Source organism: Branchiostoma floridae, chromosome 10 (assembly GCF_000003815.2).
Source record: "Branchiostoma floridae strain S238N-H82 chromosome 10, Bfl_VNyyK, whole genome shotgun sequence".
In the NCBI taxonomy this organism is placed as follows: domain Eukaryota; kingdom Metazoa; phylum Chordata; class Leptocardii; order Amphioxiformes; family Branchiostomatidae; genus Branchiostoma; species Branchiostoma floridae.
This window is the reverse complement of record NC_049988.1, coordinates 763,751-783,489: the sequence shown is the minus strand read 5'-3', so window position 1 is coordinate 783,489 and position 19,739 is coordinate 763,751. Positions and strand designations below refer to the sequence as shown.

Genomic DNA, 19,739 nt, shown 5'->3' with positions numbered 1-19,739 from the left:
GAGGTGTGAGAGCTTGGGAAAAGTTTCATTGGTTTTAAGACGTTTGGATTATAACACAGTGAAGACCACCCATACACTGTAAAACGTTCTTCCACAAGAAACCGCATGGAGTCAGAACTGACATACACACAGTAAAGTACGAACCCTACAGGTGAAACCATTCTAATGTTATAATTATAGTAATTTAGACTAATTAAAGCGTCAACATTCCACGTATGCTATGCATACAATAATGTGTCTACTAGTATTCTGGACGTCAGTGACCTCTTGTGTTGTTGACTTAAGCCGCTAGAGGTCGCTTAAACACCATGAATATCGAATCCCATTCTGATCTATAAATACTGTAAAGAGAAGACCCGGATGTAACATACACGTATGTCAGGGGCGTCCAACAACTGACGCGGTCAACACAGACCCCGAGGGTGAAGGGTGCTGAAAATCACGGACCGGTTTGGTTGGATAGGAGGTCAGTTCGCCTCAGTAGCACTTGTACCCTGGTCCCGGTTGTCCAGTGTCGCAGTGGCGTTGTTTACCGTGGGCCTCCTCCTGCCCATTCGGTCCTGCGTCATTTGATACCGATAACATTTGTACCAGCCCTTAAGGCCCCTTCACACGAGAGCAAGAATGAGCCGGAATGCCACCAGAATGAACATTCTTTCCTACTCTTGGGAATTCGTAGTGCATTCTAGAAATTTTCACTGCATTCCAGATATTTGTGCCCGTTCTTTTGGCTGGCCTGAATGTTTTTGATATGTTGAAAACTTTCGAGGTGCATTTGAAGTGGAGAAATATCGAACGGCATTCAAAGTGTATTCTAAATGTATTTTAACTATTCTAAGGCCCAATTTACATTTGTAGTTTTAACTGTAGTACTACACATCGTAGTCTTCTACTGCTCAAAAATAGACCGGTAGCAGCAGGAGGTCCCACTGGGTTACGACTTACGTATGGCCCCTTTGTTTCTATTCAAAGTCTGAGATCGTTCTGTACACAATCAAACGATATAAGAAAAATGTATACAGCTGAAAGGCCTATATTATGTATAACTTATTACTTTTCTACCCCCGCCCAAAGCAGGAAATTTCAAGTCAGTTTAAGCCAAAAAGACCTATTCCCTGAGGAATGCATCGGTGCATTTTAGAATACATGTATGGTCTGTACCTCCAGTTCAAGCATAATATCTAATGTAAAGAAGCTTCGTCACTCAGGAGTCGCTAAAAGGCCACAACAAGTAAATTTTATTGATGACATCAGCACACTCACTCAGTTTCACCAGATTTCAGGAAAAATTGTTTTTCTTCTTCGGGGAAGGTCAACATGACCATTAAGTACCAAAATGGGCAAAAAGTAATGGTGTGTTGCGGCCAAATGTTTGTATTTGTAGAAGTGACGCTAGCGAAGTAGCCATGACTGTATTTGCAGAAGTGAATCTTGTTTGTATAAGTGGCACCCGTATTGAAGCCATGCTTGTACCAGTGTCCACACTAGTGTCGCATTTACTACACGGCTACTTCACTTCTTGAATACAGGAATGAGTGCCTTGTTGGCTGTGCTACCATGTTTTATCACTTCAACTTTTGTTCATTTGATAGAAAGCATGGCAGCTTTAACTTGTTTTCTTTTTGTGACCATGTTAATTCGAATATATGCACGGCATCTAAACAAGCATCATGGTCCTTTAAAAAGTATTCAACCATACTGTAAATCTTACAAAGCATCCCTCAGTGTACCCCACCGGGTCCAGGGCTGACTTTAACTCCGACTTTAAATGAACACGGGGCCCGGCTGTTCTGAAAGATATCCCGGGGAGCCGAAGGTCCCACTGGGCCATGTAGCGGTCGAGCCCAAAAGTGACAACAAAAAAGCCCGCGAACTTTCCGGCAGGGTCCTTTGACAATTGACCATAGCCTAAACTATTTTCACGTACACAGCAAAGCTTATTTGAATTAACTGCTCTGTTCATAAATTTCAGGACACAAGATGGCTTCCTCAATCCCAGAAGAGCCAGCCGTCTCACAACTGTTGCAAGTTGAAGACTGTGAATTCCGAGATACCACTCATGCTGAGGAAATTCTCCGGGTTTTGAACCAACAGAGAACTACTGGCATCCTCACCGACGTCGTGTTGAGTGTTGGTGATGGCAGGTTTCCTTGCCACAAAGCCGTGTTATCAAGCAATCCATACTTTGCGGCAATGTTCTCTATGGACTTAAAGGAACACCTAGAAGGGAAAGTACGTCTCGAAGGAGTTGACAAGGAAACTGTGAAAATCCTTCTTGACTTTATCTACACAGGAGCTATATTAATCCACCATACAAATGTACAGTCACTCCTGGAGGCGTCCTGTATGTTCCAACTTACCAAGATCACCAACGCCTGTTGCCAGTTTCTGGAGAAAAACCTCGATTCTAGTAACTGCCTTGGTATCTGGAACCTTGCCGATGCTCTAGGCTGTACTGGTTTGTGCGACGCTGCGAGGGCATGTGCACTGCAGATGTTTGCAGATGTTGCACGTGAGGAGGAGATTGCGGAAATTCCTATCCATCAGTTACAAGAGTATCTTGCCCATGACAGTCTGAAGACAAGGAATGAAGAGCTAGTGTTTGAGACTCTAGTGCAGTGGATGAAGACTCATGAAAAGGAAAGCAGGTGTCGGATAAAGGATCTCTTGGCTTTAGTCCGCCTTCCGTTTCTACAATACAGCTATCTAGTCAACACTGTCCAGACGCATCCACTCGTCAGGCAGTCGCAAGAATGTATTCAGATGACGGAGACAGCCAAAAGTTACTGGAGTCCATGTTTTGGATCACTACGAGACATCAAACCCAGACGTTTCAGCAAACAGATGATTTTAGTTGTTGGTGGAAGGAAGAGAGAAGCCACTGGATGGAAGCCCGTCCTTGAGATGAGATGTTATGATCTCTCGATAAAAAGGGAGGCTGTGAGGACCAGAAAGTCCTTCCTGTCGTCTAACAGGACAGACAATTTAACAAGTAACACTACTCCAGTTGTGTCACATTGCACGATATCAACCCTGCCCTCCCCCGTACAGATGATGGGTGTAGTGGTCCATGAGCATCATATCTACATCACGGGCGGGAAGATCAAACGAAAATCTCTCAGTCAAGTTCTGAGGTACAACCTGTTCGCTTCCACGTGGGAAACCCTAGCGCCAATGCAGCAGCCCAGACGCGCGCATGGGTGTGGGGTAGTGGAAGGACAGGTGTATGTTCTAGGTGGCAGAGCAGGTCCAATCATTGTTGATACAGTTGAATGTTATCACCCAAGCAAGAACGAGTGGCAGTGGTGCGCCCCTCTTCCCCAGCCAGTTCGAGTCCCCAGTGTTGCCTCCCTTCATGGAAAGTTGTACGCCATCTGTGGCAGCCTGGGTGCCCATCACCCGTGTCCTTATATCCAAATCTACACCCCTTCTACTGACTCATGGACTCTCCTGACCTCCCTCGAACTGGATCACATTGCTGCACCTGCCGTGGTTCTGGACGACACCATCTATATTCTAGGGGGAGAACTCAGCAAACAGGTCACAGTCTTCAAACCGAAGGATGGATCGATCTCGTCTGCTCCAGATATGAACTTTAAACGTGCGGACCATGCCGCTGTACTGATAGACAATAAGATCTATGTGATGGGGGGTATGCAGGACCCCGGGGCCCGACTCATGGGTGCGATGGCGCATGACAGTATCCACTGTTACAATCCCTTAGGCGACGTCACGTCCGGAGAATGCTGGGCCGAGATAGGAAAAATGCCGGAAGCCATAGCCATGCACGGAGCTGTGGCTGTGTACGAAGGTTATTTACAAGGTGGAAGTGATGTCACTAACTGTAACAGAGAGGTCTTTGGAGATGAACCTTAGGACTATGTTTTCGGTTTTGCGCTGTACGGATGTTTTCGGTATTGCGCGGTACTGTCCGTCCGCCAAAACAGACAGGAGCCTAATCTCAACTTGGAGACTTGTCATCAATAAGATATGGCAGATTTTACATCGAAGAGACTATTAATTCATGGGGAGGACATCTTCTACTGTCTGAGTTGTGGTAAGGCCTGGTGTAGCTCTTAGCTTTTAATATAGTGGGATGGGCTGGAATATCAAGATGAAGTTTAAAAAACTATATCAGTACTAGTACTAGTACGAGGTCTCAAAATCCTTGTTGTATGCAAATGAATGCGAGATTTTGGTTGAATAGCTAATTAATAAAGGGTGATTAAACGTTTAACTTATACTTAGTCTTGTTATGATATTTCTTAAAGATTTGTTCTGAAGACATAATTCTTTTTTTGCCAGTGCGTCAGCACCGGCTTTGAGACAGGAGAAGCGGGTCTTTCAATGGATGCATTTTCAATGGATGCATGGATGCATGGATCGGTCACTTTAACCAAATAGCCCTCCTATAAGTGCTATTGCGTAATCGAGCCAGCGTTGCCGAGCGGTCTACAGCACGGTACGTAGAGCGTAGGTTCGAACCCCACTTGCTAAATTTTTTTCTTTGTTAGACAAATCTCATGTAGTGTTTTTTTAATAGAAGAAAGACCAATTCAGTAATTCGATGTTTAAAAACTCTTTTTTTCGTGTGATTTTGTTTAACATCCAGGCTTTTTCCAAAATACGCACTGGCCAGCTTTTTTTAGAAGCTTTCTTGTTTACTTTCTTGTCTCCAGCCAGAGAGAAACGTGTCTATCAGGCGGTTCTTGAATATATTTCCAAACTGATTGGCATTAACGGCAGTGCCACTTTTACATCTATGTGCATGGCAGTTTGGAAGCGGTGCACATGTCTACATGGCATGCCTTGCATATGGGCAGCCTAGTCGTGTTGTAGCGCATGACCAACAGAAGTATTATAAGCTTTCTTTGCGAGTTTGAAAGACTATGTAATCTAAGCCAGTATAGTATTTCATCAATTCCACTGTGTTTATGTATCAATATTGGAAATATTCCTAGCTCACCCCTGACCACGGCGTTAACTGAGCTTCTGGACACGCCAAAGTGTTATGTCTCAATAATTCAACAGTACAAACTGCAAACCAGGAATTTTGTTGGTTCCTCAAATGTTACATTCTGGTATTTTCTATGTTTGGTTGCTCTAGCTGTTTACTTAACCTATTTATGTACGTCTGTTTTCATAACCTACATGAGTGCATCTGGTGTTCCCGAAATCAAGTCTTACCCTATAATGCAGGGGATTTGTAAAGCTTTTTCATATCAATTATGCGAATAAGCACCTGATCAACATCATTAGCATTTGATTATATGAATCATCACTCGATGTATCTACATAGTTGACCAAATATGATGACAATCCGCCGACCCTTTCCTGAATTTTTCTCTTTCAAAGTGTACGACAAAATCGGCCCTGCATTTCAAAACAAGTCGCTAGGGGGCCCACGCCTACATCACTTAATCCCAGTTCTAAGACCTATCAACCACTAAAAAAATAATTAACCTGGCATTTGCAGAAAATTTGACCTCCAACAGGTGAATCCGACAAAGAATCCGAAACATATCCGATCGTCGGACACAGCTATATACGACAAAATCCGAAAAAAATGGTTTTCAACAGATACGTTAAAAACTTAATATGTTAACTTAATAATACTATACCTTTGCCATGGATTACGAACTAATTAGAATCTTTGACATATTCCAACCCAGACTATGTTTACATTTGCCACAAATACGTACAGATCCGATCCAACACACGAACTTTGATAAAATAGTTTATTATTCATACAAAATCTTACACATACACAGTTTCACGACACCCCATACATAATATGATAGGAAGTTTGAAAAATTCTTTCCAGCACGTATGTCACATCTTTTAGTGATACAATGACAGGGATTTTGTTGTGTTTTATGACAACATGAACAGTCAAGAGTCACCCTGGACGTACACACGTGCCCAAGTCTACAATGATACATTTGATTACTCTTCTAACAGCTTGATTTCTAAAGACATCTTTATATGTCCCTTTGATATGTAAACCCCAGTGGTCAAAACGTGCTCTACTCTTTTCCACGCCATTCCCAAAGTACCAACTCTGCTTCCAGTTGAGCCATCATATAGCAAAACGTTCCGAGTGTTGCGTACTTGGCCCTCAAGCCTGTGGACGGCGTCCTGTACCTGTTGCGCCGCCATGCGGAAGGAGGCTGCCCTACATGTGATGGGCCACAAGCGGACAGATCGCAGTTGTGTCATGTTGACAAACGTCTTTGCCAGTGAGGAGAGACTGAGCGCCAGCTCATTGTCCTTCAAGTTGAGACTCTGTAGCTCCTGCAAGTAACCCAGCCTTTTGGCCATGGCTCTTCCTCCCACATTTGTTATCGAGTTGTTAGCGATATATAATCTCATGAGAGCCTTTAGGTGAGGAAAGGCCTCTGAAATGGCCTCCACCCCGTCATCTCCGATCTTGTTCGAGCTGAGAAATATGATTGTCACTGTACGCAGCAGAGGGAGCCGTCCGGCTATCGTGGCTGCTGCTTTCCCAGACAGTCCGCAGTTTTGAAGGAAAAGCCCCTTCAGTCCTTTCAGGTATGGGAAAAGGTTGACCAACGCCTCAACATCATTGTTAGACAGAGTACGTTCTGACAACGATAGGTACCTGTTGTCGCTGCTTTGGGAAGATTGTGTGATATTTGGCAGTGCCTTCAATGCACCAAGCATGGAAGAGAAGAATTCCATTTATGTGGAGAAGCCGTGTGACTCCATGTACGTACTTTCTGTTCCATCCACTATGCAGGAGGCTACAGCATCTAACATGGTGTGAGGGAGGGCGGTTTTGTGCTCCCAGTACAGACACACCCAGGGCCAGAAGAACCGATCTTCCAGCAGGGCCATCACAACTTCATTGTCAGGATAGCGCTCTTCCAAACCCATGGCGGCATCACTGTCCTGCTGGAAATACTCTCTGATGTAGAGTGTCCACTCAGTTCTCCAATCTGCAAAATGTTGAAAAACATTTTACCACCTTGAAAAACTAAGTTTGACAACATAAAGGAGGTGGTGTAACAGAATAGGTGAAGAATTGTGAGTCAAGTGTGGTTTGGCTCGTGTCCAATGTTGAGAGCTACACGCAGTTGCTTAGACAGAATTGAAGCGTTTCGTTGAAATGGACCTGTTTGAATCACATTGTTTAGTTTATTGTGATAGTAGAAATAGCAGAAATAAATAGAGCGTACGTTGTTACAACATACAGATTCAGCTGTTTAGCCAATGAGATTGAGGAATTTAGTCACGTGGGGAGTGACGTCAGGAACGATCTATTACCTGATGTCTCGGAAGTAGCTGGTGACGTCACAACCAGGTGTGCACACGGCGTTGTGGAGACGGTTGAAAGTGTTGTATGGTTCAGCTAGAAACGAGAAAAAAACAAACATTTTAGAGACATAAACAATTAACAATTTCATTGCGATATCACAAATCACATTCAGTAAATTTTCAGTAATTCTGTCACTCATTTCTGTGTTCTATTGTACCGTAACCTTGGGTGAATGAACTTTATTGCGCGACATTTGTACATGGTACAATTGTAAGGCAACAGTAATAAGTCAATTAATACAATCATACTCGTCTAAGGCAGTATATAACTACATACATGTATAGTTCAGGAATGTGAACATAAATGGCGTATTGACATTGTGTAATACACAAGTTAAACAAGTCGGCCTGTTACTGTACAATAGATTCTCTCTTTTTAGAGCATTACATATGTATTGGCATAAATACGAAGATATGCAGTCTGGATATGGCATAGGTAGATTGAAAGTACATGTCTTTGGTAAAGGTGTGCTAGATTTACATGTGATCATATCCATTAATTTTTGTCCATCTACGCTATATGTAGGGCATGTCATTAGAAAATGATGCTCATCTTCAACACCATCTTACATGAAGGACATCGCCTCAGGTTGGCTGGTACATTACGGTACCGACCTTTTTCTATTTCCAAACAGTGAACTGGTTCTGTTGATGAGTATGTAAAAAACATACCACCGGGCTTTCGTTGTGGTGGAATCTCAGTCTGCTGTGCTGGTTGAAGATGACGGCCACCACTGTTGCAGCAGTCACGGCAATGATGACACCAACACAGACAGCCAACACGCACCCTGGACGGGACCTGCAGAACTCACGGCAGTTCTGACTGCACCTCTGGTCAGCGCCATCTGTCGAGAAACAAACAAGTTGCAATGTAAGAGAAGAACAGTGTGGAATGTTACCCTCTTGTTTATCTATTTCAACCTCTAAAACTGGTGTAGTATGTGCGTTTGTCATTCATTATGCAAATATGGTCCTCATTTGCATAAATCATATTAGTTGATCGTCTCCACCCAAATAACAGACGCACATCTCTTAACAAAGGCTGTAACAGCGTTTTCTGATAACTTATGCAAACAAGCATAAGTAATGTGCAATGATGTTCACCAGTTCACTTGCAAAGGCCACAAGTAAGAAATTTCCGTCATTTACCACAATGGGAGTATAGCATTTACTCATTAATCATACAAATTAGGTCTATTTGCATAATGTATATCTATCAATTTTCAATGTTGCAAGGGTCCTATGATAGAGCAGTGCGGGATTAGGCAATTTTCTCGTTAACTATGGAAATTGGATTACGATTTGTATATGCCTGTTACTCACCCCTGCTGTCTTCCCTGACTCGGTGTCTCATGCACACTGCATCTTGTGCTGCCACAAACTCAGCATCCAAATCTGCATACACGTTATCTGGTGTTGGCTGGCCCAGCTGGTTATCGTCCATTTTGTAGAAAGGCTGTTGTTCGTTTTCCCCATCAGCTGAGGCAGCTTTCATCTCGTAAAAAGGCTGTTCTTCTTCCACTTTGTCTTTGGCAGCGGTGACGTCCATCTTGTAAAATGGCTGTTCTTGTTCTTCATCAGCAGGGGAGATGTCCATCTCATAGAATGGCTGAGCTGAGGCATTTTGGATCGCGTCTTGTACTGCCAGGAAGTCTGGGTCTAAATCGGCATAGACGTGCATGGATAAGTTGGAATTTTCCTCATCGTTCTCGTGATGTCTACCATTGTCGTGATGCCTGGCAGTGTGTTCTTCATCGTTCTCGTAATGCCTGGCAGTGTGTTCTTCATCGTTCTCGTAATGTCCATGATTTTTATCGTACTGGAAATATTTGTGTTCTTCATCGTTCTCATAATGTCCGTGATTTTTATCGTACAGGAAATATTTGTGTTCTTCATAATTCTTGGGATGTCCGTGATTTGCATCGCTCTCTCCGTTTTCAGCGTTCTGCAATTTTGGCTCCTCCCCATATTCTCTAACAGGCTTCAAAAGTGCTTCTGGGTCTTCCATTGCACGCAGTGCCTGTCTCTGCCAGTCGAGGATCCGCTTGGTAGACCAGAACCTCTGTCCCACCCGCCTGACGTAGAGCGGGTCCGGCGGGCGGCAGGGCACATCGGCCGGCTGAGGTGGTGGCTCCTTCGGTCGAACAGCAGCAGGTGGAAATACTGTATAGAAATGAGGAATTAAATAGAAATTGGGAACATGTACACAATCACGACTTCGAGACATTTGGGGGACACCTTTGTCGAAAGTGTTCACCACAATGCATAGATTATGTAAATGTAGACGGTATTTGCATAATTTATGATAGGATTTATGCATAAAAGTTTGCCAAATTTGAAACGAGAAGACGTCTCCAGGAGAATATATGTATTTTTGCTTAAGAAAACCGATTTGAATAAAATAAATTATGTTAATTACAGTGTAAGTTGCATGATCAATTAGAAAAACAAAGTTATTAACCTAGTACGAAGGTTCCAAAAAGTTCCTTGGGGTATGAAATCTCCGAACTGTCGTTATGGCTGTGTTGCAAAGAACGTATTGCCCAAACCTGTATTGTTTACACGTTTACTTAAGTTGATGCAGGTGCATGTACATGTTTATAAACATGGTCGAACCTCAAAGAAATTACACCGGGCCACATAAAATATGTTTGTAAGTTTTTGTGTCCGGGCACATAATAAGTACAAGATTTTCGCATATTACCAACGTAGTTCAAGAATAATTTCCAAATATATGTGGTACATGACATTATGTTAGCCGATTCGTTACAGAAACACGAAGGCTTGCTGTCGGGATTTTCCGGTAAATTCAGCGAGATGTTACGATGTTGCAAATCGGCAATTATCGTTTGTGGTCGGAAAATGTGCAAAATTTCAGCCTGTTTGTGAGACACAATGACGTCACATTATTAGTCTATTAGTATGTATATGCAACGAGATAAATCTAGTGCGTTGTTAACTGGAAATTAACTACGCAGAGACATTCAAAATTTTCCAAACTTAACTTGAGATACCAGCTTTCAACACTGTTTTAAACTGTAACTGCTACCATTAATAAAAACTGAAAGGGACATTTTGAAAAAAAGTGAAAAGGCGTGTCTATTTCTCTTGCAATTGTTGTTTCTTATATGATGTCGACGTCAAAACTATAAGTTGAAATTAATGGTAGTATCACATGTATCTGTATTCATACGCATATTCTTACATAACTGCATCATCTATCCTGTATTCTGTACTTTAATTGGGTTCTAAAGAGTAATATTCGCCGGCTGTTGAATAAACAACTGTAGTAGCGACGGTGTAAAAATGAGTGCAGACAAATCGTCGTGTATCGGAAACTATAAATGGCTTGAGCAACAATAAATATATATTTTACATCAATATAGCGTTGATAAAATTTCGCCGTACCTGCTGTCTTCCTAGTTGCATAAAGTCTGTCCAACTCGTCGTCTCCACAGGACGGACCCGCCTGTACCTGTACCCGCCTTGTACTCCTCACACTCTCCTTCTGTAGAAATGGCGGTTTCTTCTTCACTTTTACCGATGGAGTTCTGGTGGTTTCTTCATCTTCAGCTTCCAAATTCCCGATCACTTTCCGAACTTCCATGTTGGATTTTTCAGCCATGTGTGGTCTCTGCTGAGGAAGGATTTTCTGTATCACCGCTCCCCTGCAGACTTCCTCTCTCCAATAACGCCCTATAACGCCCAGAGCTGGCGGAAATCATTACGTCTCAAGGCAAGATGACATTTTTGTGCGGTTGCCATGGAAAGGAAATTCCCAAATTACGTCAATTGGGCGTTAATCGTACGTGATTTGATGGATTCGTTCCTTCCGAACCAGATTAGTCTGCTAGCTGAAGTCGAGTCAGAGAGGGAGGGGCTGGATATTTTGTTTACCAAAATAGCTCGAAAAATGCCATTGTTATACGCGTTAAACGATCTTTGACTTTGTGTAATCATTCCAGTGAATTTATCATCTTTTTTATTACACATATTAGCTCGTTATTAAGCAGTCAACCGCTAACGGTTAAAATCTTTCAGGCTTCTTACTGCCGCGCTCGCTCGCCATCTTGAATTTCTAAAAATATCAACAACTTTATTACTCAATCTTGTGTGTATGCTAGTTGAAATTAAAAAAAGAAAAACGTTCTAGAAGAATGTGATGACAACGTGGTCGAAGTTGTCAAACTACGCTGGCTGTAGGGAAATAATCCTAACATTCAGGGACGTTTGTCAAATATAGGGTTTTATTAGCGAGGCGCAGGTGCGGAAGGAATAATCTTCGGTCTTGCGGACTGACTCTTCTGGCAGCCTGCTTTTGTAAAATCCACCCCTTTGTAAGACCCCCCTCCCCCACTTTAGTTGTAACAATTGAGTTCTGTGATTTTAAGATCCAGAGCGGTGTGCTTAAAGTTTTATTTCGTCTGAAGAACGCCGCCGCTAACGGAAAAGTTACGTCCTTTGGTAACGCCATGATTGTTTTGAGTCGTATAGATAATGACTAGTGTACATCTCATTCTTGTAGCAAATGAGTTACCAAATCAAACAATATAATTGTATGCATCACCTGCGATCTGACACATGGGAAGTTTAGCCTTAGTCGTAGTGAATCTTGCCAGAGGGGTAACAGAAATTGTACGATGGAGAAATTTTGAACATGTTCAAAGTCCATTTCAGCTCTATTCATCTTTGCGATAGCTTCGTTTACTTATGGTTTCCCTGGGATTGTCGTAGGTACGCTCAACTAACTTAGTTAGTTGAGCGTACCAACGACAATCCCAGGGAAACCTACGATGGTCTACAACGTTTGTGACCAGGTCAGAGGTCACAGGGAGGTCACTGCGAAGTTCAGGTAGCATCAGAGACTGTGTCCTACATGTCATGAAAATATAGAAGATGAATTCCACTTTGTTATGAAATGTCCTACCTACAGTAAAGAGAGAGAAACATTGTTTAAGAATATTAGAACCAAAACACACATATCTCTTACTGCTGCAGAAAACGATATTTTCAATATATAGCTCTCATGTTCAACTCATATATCCATCTACGTCGGCCAGTTTCTTCATAATGTATTCCAAATGCGAGAACAGATTACTCATATATAACTGTACTGTTATCGATAATGTTTTGTTATTGTTTTGTATGTAGCCTCTTAGTACTATTGTCTGTATAGCTATTAGTTGTTATTGGTTGCCATGCATTGTACCCTGTGCGATTGTTGAGCAATAAACTCATTCATTCATTCATTCTCTGTCCCAAAAGCAAGGACCACTAGACTGCACAACTCCTTTCTACACTATACCATCGGACTATATAACAAATCATTGACTGATGCTTAAGTGTTTTTGTCTGTTTATGTACTGTTCATGCCTTACATACTGTATAGGTATTATGTAATATGATTTTATTCATTTCTGTAAGATCAACGATATTCAGAGGTATTTCTAGTCATGGGTAGCTCTGCAATGTTGATTTGACGAATAAAGATAAAGATAAATGATAGAAAAAACCACGGCGTCCCAAGACTGCTATGTACGGCGATGATAGTACGTATGAAGTCTGTATGAAATTCCTAGAGCTGTGTGTGGCTTAAATTGTCTATGTACATGTATGTGACCGGAGCCTTTCACAGTCCCTTTTCCTTAACCGTATTCCTGATGATTATTCAGAACTAGGGCTGGGTAAAGGTGTCACAAAGATCTCGATCCCTTTGATCCCCCCCCCCCCCCGTGTACACAATTTGACATGCACTAGATTTCTGGCGGTTTCTAGCGAGGGCCAATCAGATGGCTGCTAGCAAGTCACTGACCGCCGTCGACAATTACCCAATGGTAGTTACGGGCTAATCGCACCCCTCGTAGCCCCCCCTAGTTTCATATAAATGTCCTAAACTCAACCCAAGCGCATGCTATTTTGAATTTCTTCCGTACGTCTAGATCGGTATACTCGTCTCTAATTCACGTGAACTAGATTTCTAGCGAGGTCAGCGCCCATGAAGTCCGTTCTTTCAGATGCAGAGTAACTAATTAACAATAAACTGGTTGCACGCGAGAGGTAGGGAGGAATACTTCACACCCATTGTCCGTCGATTACTGACTGTTAGATAACGGCAATACATTACAATTGATATTTGGTACGTGGGTTGGCCCAACGGTCAGGCTCGATTTTGCGCCTCCTTGTGGTTGACCTTGGTACTGCAGCAGTATTTCCTGATTTAGTTCCTTTGGCCCTGGGCATGCTGAGGTCTTGCTTTATGGTAACGCATCGCATTTAATGTAAGGTGAAAGCGATGTAAGTTTGGGCCCCCTAGCGGCATGCCATAGAACTGCAGGGGTAGTTGGTCACAATCTTCCCCACCAACAACTGCTTGGTTAGCAATTATGGCTTCTGTTGCTTTAACCAGGGAAGGGCCAGGTTTCATTGACATCGTCATTTGAAGATTCCTCAAGTGGGCTATGCCATTCACAAAGAGGGGTGTGTCTGTTTGTGTTTCTAGATCCTTGAGGTCAGCAAAAGATGAAAACCTTGTGCTGGCGGATTGTGATTACAGAGCTTATATAGAGGTTATAAACCTTTGGATGTTTCATGGTTTGATGAGGTCTCAAAACTCTGGTTCCTTCGTGCCAAGAAGAGTATGTTTTCGGTTATTCCATGGAGTGATGGGTTTATATGTAGGTCAACAGCATATAAGTCGAGAAATTGTGTATGGAACTTTGTGATTTTTGGTAGTTGTGTAGCGGTTGTCGAAAGGAATGCCAAGTTCGAAAACGGTTTACATGGCGTTTTCCTACGGTACTGCTGTGAGTTTTGTATTTTTGTGCGCTTGTTTGTGAACAGCATAACTCGAGACGCATCTTCATGATATGTGGTAGGTGTTAAGCGGTTGTAAAGAGGAAGGTCAAGGGCGAAAAAGGTCTGACTGGCTCTTACCTACGGTGCTGTAGCCGGCTTTGTATGTAAGTGCGTTTGTCTGTATACAAAATAACTCGAGATGTTGCGGATGGATTTCCATTTAGTAGATGGGTAGGGGTGGCAAAAAGGAAGATCAGGTTCAATAATGAGTCTCCTAGCGGAAAGTTGCGGTTCTGCAGCGGCGCTTTAAAGTTAGAGGTCAAATTTTCTGCAAATGCCAGGTTCATGATTTTAAGTGGTCGATAGGTACTAGGTCTTGGGGCAAGAAATAAGTGGTGTAGGTTTGGGACCCATGGCGGCTTGTTCCGAACTGCAGGAGCCAATTTTTTTTGCAGACTTTGAGACAAAATAACTCAGGAAAGGGTCGGCAAGATATTTGGTACTAGTATGTAAATACAATGACTGATGATCTATATTTTATTGCAAATGTCAAACATAGGTCTTGATGACATCTAGCGGAAGTTACATAAACTGCAGGAGAAATTTTCCGTGCATGCGTGGTTACTCGTGGGAGACGGCTTATACATTACTGAGCTGTTGTTGTTTTCAATACAGTTGTGTATTACTGACAACACTAAAGATTGGACAATGGCTGACAAGGAATCTTTGATACAGAAGGCCAAGGTACGTAGCGTTACAATGACGGTGAGGTATTTTTTTCTTCCTGTGTATGTGTGTGTTTTATGTGTGTGTGTGCGGGGGGGGGGGGGGGGGGTCCATGGTCTCTGTGTGCGTGTGTGAACTTGTGAGTCTATGTGTTATACATACGTGTGTGTATGTGTGAGTGACAGTGATTCTGTTTGCATTAACATACTTAGGTAACACAACATGTACGGGATCACTACAAAATCTATTTAAAAGTGCAAAACAAGAGCAAAACTGGGGAAGTGTGAAGGGGGTGAAGTCTGTCATCTCTGATGAGTGAGTGAGTAATACTTGTTATCATTCCAGCTGTGTGAAGCTGAAGAGCGGTGGCAGGACATGGCGTTGTGCATGAAGGAAGTGGTGGAGATGGGCGAGGAGCTAACTGCTGAGGAGAGGAACCTGCTGGCCTTAGCCTACAACAACATGGTGGGGTCCCGGAGGGCCGCCTTGCGGACCATCGCGTCCGCCGAGCAGAAGGCGGCCGACGGCTCGGAAAAGCAAAAGGTGGTGACCGAGATGAAGGAGATGTGCGGCGAATTCGTGGCGCTGCTGGACAAGTTCCTCATCCCCACGTGCAATCATGATGAGGGCAAAGTCTTCTACCAGAGGTTCAAGGCAGACTACCTCCGGTACCTGGCGGAGATCAGCGAAGGCGAAGAGCAAGAAAACATGGTGACGAAGGCCAAGGAGTCCTACGAGAAAGCGCACGAAATGGCTGCCAAGCTGAAAGCAGCACACCCCATTCGACTGAAAGTGGCGCTAAACTTCGCATCGTTCCACTACGAGATCAGGAAGAATCCTCAAGAAGCGTTCCAGCTGGCGCTGAAGGCGTTTGAGGACTCGACAGCGGATCCGGGCGGCATAAATGAAAACTCGTACAAAGACAGCACCCTCATCATGCAGCAACTCCGAGACAACGCCACACTATGGAATAGCGAGACTGAAGATCAAGGATAGGACTAAGTCGCCTCCTCCCCTCCAACATAGCAAGCGCATTTCACACAATCGGGTCAACTCTTCTCATACTTCTTTAGTTAACGTCAACGTCAAAGTTTTAACTTTGACGTTGACGCTGGTTCTGCCTTTTATAACCACTGTTTTACTACTGTTGGAATTACGAACGTCCTTTCTTTTTGACAAGAAATAATGAACCATTGTTTACTTGATCATTTATCTTTTTCTAAACTACATTTTGAGCCCTTTGCATAATATCATGCTACTTGGTCCATCGATTTCACAATCTGTATGTGCTTTGTACTTTGAAGGTTACTGTGGCAGTATCCCCTTTTACTTCCATACATTTCCACAACTAAACCCACTTTCGTGGATGAAGGCAAGACGTCCAGTTAGGCTTAGGTCACATTTCCAAACCGGGGCCCGGCCGGGATGTTTTAAGAAACGAAAAATTACAGTGTATACCTAGAAACATACCATGAATCTTATTTTGACATTTTGTGTATTTTGATGCATTTCATATCATTCTTTTTTTAAATGTGACAGTCACACCGGTTTTCCTAGACGCTGGCTCTGTTTTGCTCATAATAATATCTATAATTGTGTAGTCTTGTGGTGTTAGTACTAGTGTTGATTCATAGGGGATATTAACTTTTCATTATTATATATTTGGCTTGTTGTTAAGTGGGAAAAGTTGGTGTTTAGCCCGGGAGAAAGTTATCAATAAAGTGCTATTTACAGTTATAAAGTAATGGTATCACTTAAGTCATACCAGTTTAAAGAGGCACTGGGTCTGTTTTGCCCAAAACATTTAAATCTATGATTGATTAGATTTTTGTGGTGTTAATGTTTAGTTATCGGTAAGCTGCTTGGTTTTGGTGTCCAGTCGGAAAAGTTGGCGTGTAGTCCGGGAGGAAGTTTTCTGTTTGCCCCAAACATTAAATCTATGATTGATTAGACTTTTGTGATGTTAATGTTTAGTTATCGGTAAGCTGCTTGGTTTGGTGTCCAGTAGGAAAAGTTGGCGTGTAGTCCGGGAGTAAGTTTTCAGTAAAGTTTTTTTTCTCCAGACACAACATTGTGAACATCGTTTTATCGTTTTTATTGTGTCCTTTATTTGTGTCTATTAAATACCTTTCATGTTGATGTAATTTACTTTGAACTTCGACTTTGAAATGAGTATCTGTATCTGCGTCTGTATCTTTATAGCCAGTATAACCACGTGCACTCTTCGGCGTAACACACCAGCTTAGTAGTCTAAGATTAGACTTGAATATACGGGTGGTTGGGTTGTGTTACCTCCCTGAGCTTTCAAACCGTTGATACAAGTCGATTACGTGTGCTGCGCGCCTTCAGGTTCTTTTTTGAAGAACAGAACAGCCAGGACAAAGCAAAAGGCTTGCGGCGATCAACATAACGTTTCTAAAGGTGGGGCCACACCTGCGTGTATATATATATAAGTCCGTATGAGGTGCGCATGGGAGTATTTGCCTCCACCAGGACCCACAGGTCGTTGTAAAAATAATGGAAATTGAACAAACGTAAACAGGTAACATGTCAGACAAGTTAGCTGGGTCGCTAACCATACTTCTCTGTCATCTCTGTCAGCTAACTCATCTGGCATGTTATATGTCTATATTTGTCCAATTTGTACTATTTTTCCCGCGACCTGTGGAGCCTGGTAGAGACAAGAGCGTTATAAACACCTCAAACGGACTTGAATATATACTCGTACGCATGTGTGACCCCACCTTAAGGCTCGAGGTGCCCCCAACCGAAAAACGTAACCGTACACAAATACAGAGTTGTGAAAAAAGGCTGCCGCCATTGTTTTCTTGGTGAATAAGTAGTCAGAACAATACGACAAAAATCTAATTGAGTTCTGTTGCCAGACTTCAAAACAATGGATCCTTTGACCTACTTATGTTTAACGCTAGTTCACATCTATCCGTAGGGTAGCCTAAATCCGTTGTTTTAAAAGATCGGTTTTTGTAGATACGAGGGGCATTCAATAAGTAATGTCCCTGACCCACTTCCAGTTGTCTGATCTAGATGAAATTTTGCATGTGTAATGAATCATATCTCTATGGGTTATGTTGCAAAAAACAGCTCTGAACTAATTGTGGTTACTGATTTACTGGTGTTTGAACTGAGTCAGGTGTGAAATGGACCAGGTGTGAAATGGAGCAAGTTGAGTGTCGCGCAGTGATCCGGTTTTTGTATTTGAAAGGACGCACACCAAAGGTGACTTTTGATGAAATGAAAAAAAACTTATGGTGATGATGCCCCATCATATGACCTTGTAAAACGCTGGCATCCTGAATTCAAATAAGGTCGGAAATCTGTGGAAACAGCTCCCAGACCTGGTCGTCCCTCTTCTGCCATTGATGAGGCATCTGTCGGAGGACCAACCTGGGTTGTCCTACAAGAACGGTGTCCAGAGCTACATCAAATGATGGGAGAAATGCAAAACTCTGGGTGGTTCCTATGCAGAGAAAGACTAATAACTGTGCCAAGTTTCATTAATCTCCTGCTATGGGAAATGGGTCAGGGACATTACTTATTGAATGCCCCTCGTATCACGTCCACGGACGATGGTTTTCAACATGTTGAATTTTCAAAATATTGTGGCTATTTTCAAAATATTGCAATATCCACCGACTAGATAACACTAAATACCCTGTTTTAAAAAACAACTGACATAAGGGACACCACGGATCAAGATGAACTACCGTTATATGCTTATTTCGCAAGGTCATCACGATGGTGCTGAGGTTGTTGTGCATGACGTCTTTTCGTACCAAAGGCTCAAACTTCAATTCCTGACTTACAATATTGTGACTGCGACTGCTTGAAACGGTTCGAAATATTTCATAGAGCATAATTTTGTAACACTGCAATCACAAGACTAGAAAGTTTGGAGAAAATGTACATGTTTGTACTAATCACTGAAGAACCCTTGAGGCCGTGCAAGGTTCGTAAGTAAAAGATTCTTTAATCTTATCTAAGAAGCAATTAGTTTCCGTGTACCTTGGACATATATCACGTATGTGTACATCATTAATGCATTATGTCAATATGAGCAAGTAACAGCTCGCCACATTCTTTATTTGATCAACATATATTTGAATGTTTCTTCCACGTGTGCGCTATTTGCACTACAGCACATTTTAGCAGTGACAGTATAGCTGATATCTAAATGTGCACTCTCACTGCACTTGCGTCACGCTTGCGTCACTTCACCTTTTCACTTTTGCCAAGATGGTTATGTTTTCAGTTGTAAAATGGTGCAGCGACAATGGTGTGGATCTGTATGTATGTCAACAACATAACTTGAGAAGATGTGGACTTGAGAAGTACCTGTTGTGGAAAGGGAAGTCGTTTATCTGCCGTTTTCCTACCGTATTGTAGCGTGCTGTGTGTGTATGTGTGTGTGTTTGTTTGTGAACAATATTGCTCGGCGTTAGCTGGGATGGATGAAATGGAATTTCCAACCGCTACAAACACACGTTCATTTCGCCGTTTGCCATTGGGTAGGTACTCTTCAGTAATGCATGAATAAGACCTTAAAGTCATGATTATTTGGCGAAGGGATGTGTTCGTGGAACTCTAGTTGGTTAACGTTCTGAAAGCGTTTTCTGCATTCTGTGAAGATTTTTGAAATTACAGTGCTATTAAAGTTACCAAGCCAGTCGGGTTGGCCTCCTCAAACGCCGCTCAGTTTCGCAATTAGGAAGTCAACAAATTTCGGGTCAATAAACTAGTGGCAGCTACATTGAAACTGTAGAATATATGTAAGCATATGATTTACCCCATTGTGATTTGTGGCATATGAGCTGATATGTTTGCAATTCATATTTTCATTCATGACACATTGCAAACGATCA

At 42.5% G+C, this 19,739-nt stretch overlaps 2 protein-coding genes across 3 annotated transcripts; both read left to right on the top strand.

Moving 5' to 3' along the window:
* Positions 1–355: 355 nt before the first annotated feature.
* On the top strand, positions 356–4,401 carry LOC118423755 (kelch-like protein 24). Its single transcript, XM_035831963.1, has 2 exons — positions 356–466; positions 1,973–4,401. The coding sequence occupies exon 2, from the start codon at positions 1,981–1,983 to the stop codon at positions 3,874–3,876; it is 1,896 nt and encodes a 631-aa protein (XP_035687856.1). The 5' UTR covers positions 356–466; positions 1,973–1,980; the 3' UTR covers positions 3,877–4,401.
* A 10,345-nt stretch (positions 4,402–14,746) lies between these two features.
* LOC118424801 (14-3-3 protein zeta-like) lies at positions 14,747–17,003 on the top strand. Of its 2 annotated transcripts, none has more exons than XM_035833580.1 (2): positions 14,747–14,877; positions 15,205–17,003. In XM_035833580.1, exons 1-2 carry the CDS (start codon positions 14,842–14,844, stop codon positions 15,853–15,855), a joined length of 687 nt encoding a protein of 228 aa, XP_035689473.1. In that variant the 5' UTR covers positions 14,747–14,841; the 3' UTR covers positions 15,856–17,003. The 2 variants fall into 2 exon arrangements, with proteins under 2 accessions (XP_035689473.1, XP_035689472.1); XM_035833579.1 differs by having other exon boundaries at positions 14,751–14,898.
* Positions 17,004–19,739: the final 2,736 nt, after the last annotated feature.

Coding starts and splice junctions, on each gene's coding strand:
- LOC118423755 (XM_035831963.1), top strand. CDS start 1,981: ATGGCTTCCTCAATCCCAGAAGAGCCAGCCGTCTCACAACTGTTGCAA.
- LOC118424801 (XM_035833579.1), top strand. CDS start 14,842: ATGGCTGACAAGGAATCTTTGATACAGAAGGCCAAGGTACGTAGCGTT. Junction 14,899..15,204: donor TACGTAGCGTTACAATGACG/GTGAGGTATTTT, acceptor TTATCATTCCAG/CTGTGTGAAGCTGAAGAGCG.